Genomic DNA, 7025 nt, shown 5'->3' with positions numbered 1-7025 from the left:
AAACAATCATTTCATTAGACTTTTAATATCAGATCTATTTTAATTGAATTTGAAATTCACCATGTTCTATGGCAGGATTCAAACGCTGGTCCTCAGAACATTACTGGGAACTCTGGATTAACAATCTGGTGATAATGCCATGAGGTTATTACCTCCTGCACCATGCCATACCTATGGTGGAGACTGGGCCACACTAGGTACTTGGGTGAAGAACTGAAGATGAAAGATTTCCTGAATGCAATTTAAAGATCTGCATTTTCTATACAGATTTTATCCAAGTTAGTATTTGAAATCCATACTGTCCTTCTCCTCCTAACCAGTGGCAAAGCACTCACTTCCAGTCTGTTTTTTTTGCCTGGAACAGATCATGAGCTGATAACCAGACATTGTGGTATGGACACGTCTCTGCATGAAGCATGGGCTCCTGCCCTTTCTGTCCACTGGAGGCACAACAGAGTGACTTACAAGTTGGCAGTCAACCGTTTGGTCACATTACAAAAACACGTTCTATGCCTATTAGGTCCTGGAGTCAGACTCGAACCCAAAGCTTCTAGGTCAGGGGCAGGGGCACTACCCACTGCACAACATTTCCTTTGCTATGAATAATCTAATTTTTTAAACATTTCCCAGCATTACAGATCTGCTCTTTTCTCACTCTGACTGTCTGGGAGTCAATGGTATATTTGCAGTGTGTCAACGTCCTTTCCTGTTCCTTAGTTCAATCTCCTTGGTTTCATTTGATTTACCTTCTTGCATTGTTAGCTCCCAACCCCCACCCTCACAGCACCTTTGCACCCCCCTCACAGCACCTCCTCCCCCCCCACCCAATCCTTTTACCAACACTACAATAGCCCATCTCCAAACTCCCCTCTTTTTAGCTTTTCAATGTGATGGGAGTTTCTGCCTCTCCCACCCCTACAGGCAGGAAGTTTCAGATTCCCACAACCCTCTTGGTGAAAAGGTTTTTCCTCATATCTCCATCTGAACCTCCTGCCCCTTCCCTTAAATCTATGCCCCTGGTCATTGATCCCTGCACCAAGGGGCAAAGCTTCTTCCCTTATTTCCTGTCTATACCTCTCACAATTTTATCCATCTCAATCCTGTCCCCTCTCAATCTCTTCTGCTCCAAGGAATACACCCCAGTCTGTCCAATCTTTAGATTAGGTTCCCTACAGTGTGGAAACAGGCCCTTCGGCCTAACCAGTCCACACCGACCCTCCGAAGAGTAACCCACCCAGGCTCATTCCCCTCTGACTAATACACCTAACACTACGGGCAATTTAGCATGGCCAATTCACCTGACCTGCACATCTTTGGACTGTGGAAGGAAACCGGAGCACGCGGGGAGAATGTGCAAACTCCACACAGACAGTCACCTGAGTCTGGAATTGAACCCTGGTGCTGTGATGCAGCAGTGTTAATCACTGAGCCTCTTTCCAAACAAAGCAACATCCTGGTAAATTTCCTCTGTACCCTCTCCAGTGCTATTGGGCAGGCAGTGGATGGTACTATCGTTGGACTCCTTGCGGTGGCACGGTGGTTCAGCAGTTAGCACTGATGCCTCACAGCACAGGGGTCCCAGGTTCGATTCCAGACTTGGGCGACTGTCTGTGTGGAGATTGCACATTCTCCCTGTGTCTATGTGGGTTCCTCCCACAATCCAAAGATATACAGGTTACATGAATGGACCATGCTAAATTAACTATAGCCTTCAGTGAGGTGTAGGTTAGGTGCATTAGTCATGGGAAATGTAGAGTAAAAGGATAGAGGAACAGGTCTTGGTGGGTTGGCGTGGACTTGTTGGATCAAATGGTCTGTTTCCACAGTGGAGGGATTCTATGGTTAAACCAGAGACCCAGCTATTGTACTGGGGACCTGGGTTTGAATCCCACCACAGCAGATGATGGAATTCGCATTCAATAAATATCTGGAAGTAAGTGCCTAATGATGACCACGAATCCATTGACAATTGTTAGAAAAGCCCATCCGGTTCACTAACGCCTTTGAGGGAAGGAAACTGCCATCCTTACCTGGTCTGGTCTATGTGTGATTTCAGACCCATAGCAATGTGGTTGGTGCTTAACTGCCCTCTGGGATGGGCAATAAATACTGGCCTATCCAACAATGCCTTCATCCCATTAATGAATAAAACAAAATCACATCGCTCCTGAACTGCACATAACACTCTCACTGTCCTAACCAATGTTCCATACAAGACCAGAATAACCTCTAAAATAAAACAAAGATACTGGAGATCTGAAACAATAGCCGTCCTACAGTTTATCCACTCTTGCCTCCCCCATCTATCCCCACACTCCTGCCAACCCCAGTCATGAACATGAGTGCCACGTTTTCCAAGCTGCTATCAGTTCTGAAGAAGTGTCATTGGATTCAAAACATTAATTCTGCTTTATGTCCATATTTGCTGAGTTTCTCCAGCCATTTTTGATTTGTTGCAACATAACTTCCCTGCTCTTAAACTCTAAGCCTCAAATAATAAATTATGCGTAGTGTCCAGCGATGTGCAGGCTAGGTGGGTTAGCCATGATAAATTCAGAATAGGGGGCTGGCCCTGAGTGGATGCTCTTTGGAGGATTGATTCAGACTTGATGAGCCAAATGGCCACTTTCTGCACAGTAGGGATTCTATCACATTCTATTTTATGATTCTATAATATTCTACTAAAGGCTCATATCTCATACATCTTCTTAACCACTTTATCTACTTGTCCAACTACCTGAAGGGACTGGTGTACATACACACCAACCTCCTTCTCATCCTCAGTGCTTTACAGGGTGCTACCATTCATCATATATTCCCTTGCCTTGTTTGTCCTGCTCATGTACAACACCTCATACTTAATCCATTGAATTCCATTTGCCACTGTTCAGCCCATCTATATCCTCCTGTAATTTACTGCCATCCTCCTGCCTAGTTAATGCCCCACTGATTTTTGTTTCATCTGTGAATTTAGTGACCAACCTAATTGTCATAATAATCCACATATTTAGGACATTCTTACCTGGTCTAACCTATATGTAACTCTAGGCCTACAGTAATGTGATTGACCCTTCACTGCCCTCTGAAATAACCAAATAAACTATTCCGTTCAAGAGCAGTTAGGATTAGAGAACAAATCCAGGCCTTGTCAGTGACACCCACATCCCAGGAAAGAATAAAGATAACAAAAATCATGAATTAGGAGCAGAAGTAGATCATTCACAGAATCCCTATAGTGTGGAAGCAGGTCATTCAGCCCAAGAACAACCCACCACCTACCCCATAACCCTGCAGTTCCCATGACTAATCCACCTAGCCTGCACATCCATAGACTCTATGGGGCAATTTAGCATGACAAATCCACCTAATGGACACATCTTCAGGTTGTGGGAGGAAACCGGAACACTCAGAGGAAACCCACACAGACAGTCACCTGAGGCTGGAACCTGGTCCCTGGCACTGGGAGGCAGCAGTGCTAACCACTCAGTCACCATGCCATTCAGCCCCTTAAATGGGCTCCATTATGGAATAAGAACATGATCTAATTACACAGCATTTCCATATACCTTCCTTTTTCAGTAATAGGGGAGCTGATGGCCTAGTGGTATTATCGCTGCATTGTTAGTCCAGAGACCTAAGTAATGTTCTGGGCACCTGGACTCGAATCCTGCCATGGCTGATGGTGGAATTTCAATTCAATAAAAACAAATCTGTAATTAAGAATTGAATGATGACTGTGAATCCATAGCCAAAAGTTGGAAAAACCCATCTGGTTCACTAATGTGCTTTAGGGAAGGAAACTGCTGTCCTTACCTGGTCTGGCCTCCATGTGACTCCAGACCCACAGCAATGTGGACAATAAATGCTAGCCTAGCCTGTGATACTCACATCCCATGAATCAATTAAAAAGAATTTGTTCACCCCCTCACTTTTCCAGAGTTAACCTACCTCTGTATTAAAGAGATTAAAACACTCTGCTTCCATCATCTTTTGAGGAACAGAATTCCAAACGCTCACAACTTTCTGTGAGAAGAAAAAAAAAATCTCCTTATCTCTGTCTCAAAAGGTGACCCTTATTTTTAAACAGAGATCTCTAGTTCTAGATTCTCTCTCGAAAGGAAACATCCTTCACACTTGCATCCTGTTAAGACCCCTTTGGATCTTATATTCTTCAACCAAACATAAAAATGAAACTGACACATAGAGGTACAGATAGATACACACAAAGGAACAGATAGATGTGTCCACAGGCACAAGGATACACACTCACCAATATAAATGCAAACATATACAATGCACACAAGTAAATGTAAATTACAGGCAGCTGTAGATTTTGAGATAAGTTGGTTTTCATGATTAAAGATGTGGAGTTTTGCCAGTGCAGCACAAATTGCAGTTATTAGAGTGTAATTGAGGTAATATAATAAGATATAATTACACTTCTTAACCAAAATGCATTAGTTCTTAAAAAGGAGTATCTTTTGCAGATTGACAACATAATCATTATGCGTTTGCTAAATTGGACAGTGGCTGATCACACTGATTATAGATCCTGGCCTGTAGTTTCAAATGTGTCACTCAAACCTGCCACCTTCAGTTACTGAGCCTGCCATTTCACTGATAGATAGTGAGTCTGAGCTGTCGGTGTTCTTTTGCCTTTGCAGGGTTTTACAGATGCTGTGTATCGAGCTCGTAGGAAGGAGTTTGCAGACATTGCGTATAATTATCGACAGTAAGTACGGAAAGTTTACAGAGTACACCTCTCCAAACATGCCAACTTATATAGGATGCAAAAAGTGGCTTGGATCAAGCAAATAGGGAGAAATTGTTTCCACAGACTGGATGGTTGGTAACCCCAGATCACAACTTGCAGATAACAAGCAAAAGGAACAAAGAGGAGATTCTGAGGATGAGAGGTATGCCATTTAGGACTGAGATGAGGAGAAATCTCTTCACCCAGAGAGTGGGGAGCCTGTGGAGTTTCTGCCAGAAAGTGAATGAGATCAAAAGCATTTACTGTTTTCAAGAATGAGTTAGATATAGTTCTTAGGGTTAAGGTTAAAGGGAATATTAGAAAGCGGGAACAGGGACTAAGTTGCATGATCAGCCTTGGTCATATTGAATGGTCTACTCCTGCTTCTCTATGTTTCCATGTTTCTATGAGATGTGAAGGGCTTGGGTCTGCCTGAGGGACCTGTAAAAGCCGAATCAAGAATAGCTATTAAAAAGGGGAATAAGATCAGAAATTGCTGGAAAATCTCAGCAGTTCTTGCAGCATCTGTGGAGAGAGAGCAGATTTAATGTTTGGGTCCAATGAACCTTCTTCAGAATTTCATATTTTAAAAAGGGTAAATTGGATCAAGGGAAAAACATTTACAGGTCCGCAGGAAAAGAACAAGAAGTACAAGTCGGACGAATTAGCAACTCCCTGAAAATGCTGGCACCGAAATGGTGGGCCGAATGGCCTTTTTCTGAGCTGTAAGATCCTGTTGTTCTATAACAAAATGCTTTCAAATAACTAAGTCTGCATCCCAAATACATTGATTGTGCTTCTCCTTTGAGTAGCAGAAGTGAATAGAGCTGTGCCGATATGAATATATTTATTATGCGAGCAGTCTTTGTTATCAAATTGCTGAGCTTTATTGGTCACAGCTACAAAGGACGAAATATTGAATGAAGCTGCTCTAAGCAATCTTCTTCACAACGCTGAAGAGGTTAGAATTTACACATTGAAGTGGGGACTGTACACAATATGATAATGATGAGTCATTTTAGCGACTGATGTAATTCATCCTTTATTATTCTGCATTTATTCTGTCACAGCTGTGTTCAGCAGTTTTAATTCCACACACTGCCACCCTCCACTCTCAAACCTTCACTATTAATTGTACCCCAAAGAGATACAAGTACAACAGACAGTGTCTTCAAAAGAAAGGTCCTTGTGATGGTATCCTGGCTTGGCTGGAAATTTGCTACATTGGGTTTCCCTCTATAATGGGCAAAAGCTTCCGGTCTTTTCTATGAGTGTGTGCTGGGATGGGTGTCTGAATTGGCAGGATGTGTACCGCTCCCCCATACCCTGTTGCCTGTCCCCTCCCCTCACTTGACTGTGTGGAAAGCCCTTTAAGTGATCACTCGGTGGACTGCCTGGGAAAGGGATGTTGATGAGAGACAAAAAAAAAACTGCAGGTGCTGAAATCCAAAGTAGACAGGCAGGAGGCTGGAAGAACACAGCAAGCCAGGCAGCATCAGGAGGGACAGGCAGGAGGCTGGGAGAACACAGCAAGCCAGGCAGCATCAGGAGGTGCAGAAGCCAACGTTTCAGGAGTATCCCTTCTTCGGGATGAACCGTCAGCTTCTCCACCTCCTATTGCTGCCTGGATTGCTGTGTTCTTCCAGTCTCCTGCCTGGCTGCTTGGGAAAGGGATCTTGCCTCATTCAGAAATGACAGCTGTCGAGCTGCATTGGAGGCTGTCTGTCCTGGTCATACAGCAATGGGGAGGTCTAGGAACAGTGGGCACAGGACATAGATTTTGGGGACTGATCATGGTTGGGAGGGAGTAGGAGTGGGCATGGGGGTGGGGGAGTGTGTTGCGATGTGTCCAAAGTAAGGGAATGGCTTTAGCCAGCCACCTCACTGCTCCCCACTGCCCCACCAATCCTGGTTCCCAGTCACCCACAGATTAATTTCACCCTGATCTCCCTAACCTCCCCATTATCAAGCTGGCCACTCCAGTTAGAGTTAGGAAGGCTGACAGCAATCTCCCCCACTGGGAATGGAGCTTATCATGGTAATGGTCAGAAAAGGTCAGTAACTAGTTGTTAATTGAGGGGGAGTGAAAAGGTATGGCACTGGAAAAGCACAGCCAGTCAGGCAGCATCCAAAGAGCAGGAGAGTCAACATTTCAGGCATGAGCTCTTCATTAGGAATGTTGGGGGAGGGGTGGGTGGTGGTGGGGAAAGTAGGCTGAGAGACAAATAAATGGGGGTGGGGCAGGGGACAGGTAGCTTGGAAGGCGATTGGT

The 7025-nt window shown here is 44.3% G+C and overlaps 1 protein-coding gene across 2 annotated transcripts in view; it reads left to right on the top strand.

The window, feature by feature from the left end:
* Nucleotides 1–7025, top strand: part of pah (phenylalanine hydroxylase) — a 102927-nt gene that overhangs the window by 53888 nt on the left and 42014 nt on the right. For both annotated transcript variants that reach the window (XM_043708757.1, XM_043708756.1), the window contains one exon: nucleotides 4665–4732. In XM_043708757.1, coding sequence (XP_043564692.1) covers nucleotides 4665–4732 — 68 coding nt within the window. The remainder of the gene's footprint in view (nucleotides 1–4664; nucleotides 4733–7025) is intronic.

Source organism: Chiloscyllium plagiosum, chromosome 19 (assembly GCF_004010195.1).
Source record: "Chiloscyllium plagiosum isolate BGI_BamShark_2017 chromosome 19, ASM401019v2, whole genome shotgun sequence".
In the NCBI taxonomy this organism is placed as follows: domain Eukaryota; kingdom Metazoa; phylum Chordata; class Chondrichthyes; order Orectolobiformes; family Hemiscylliidae; genus Chiloscyllium; species Chiloscyllium plagiosum.
Note: the sequence above shows the minus strand (reverse complement) of the source record. Positions and strands in the feature narration are given on the sequence as shown.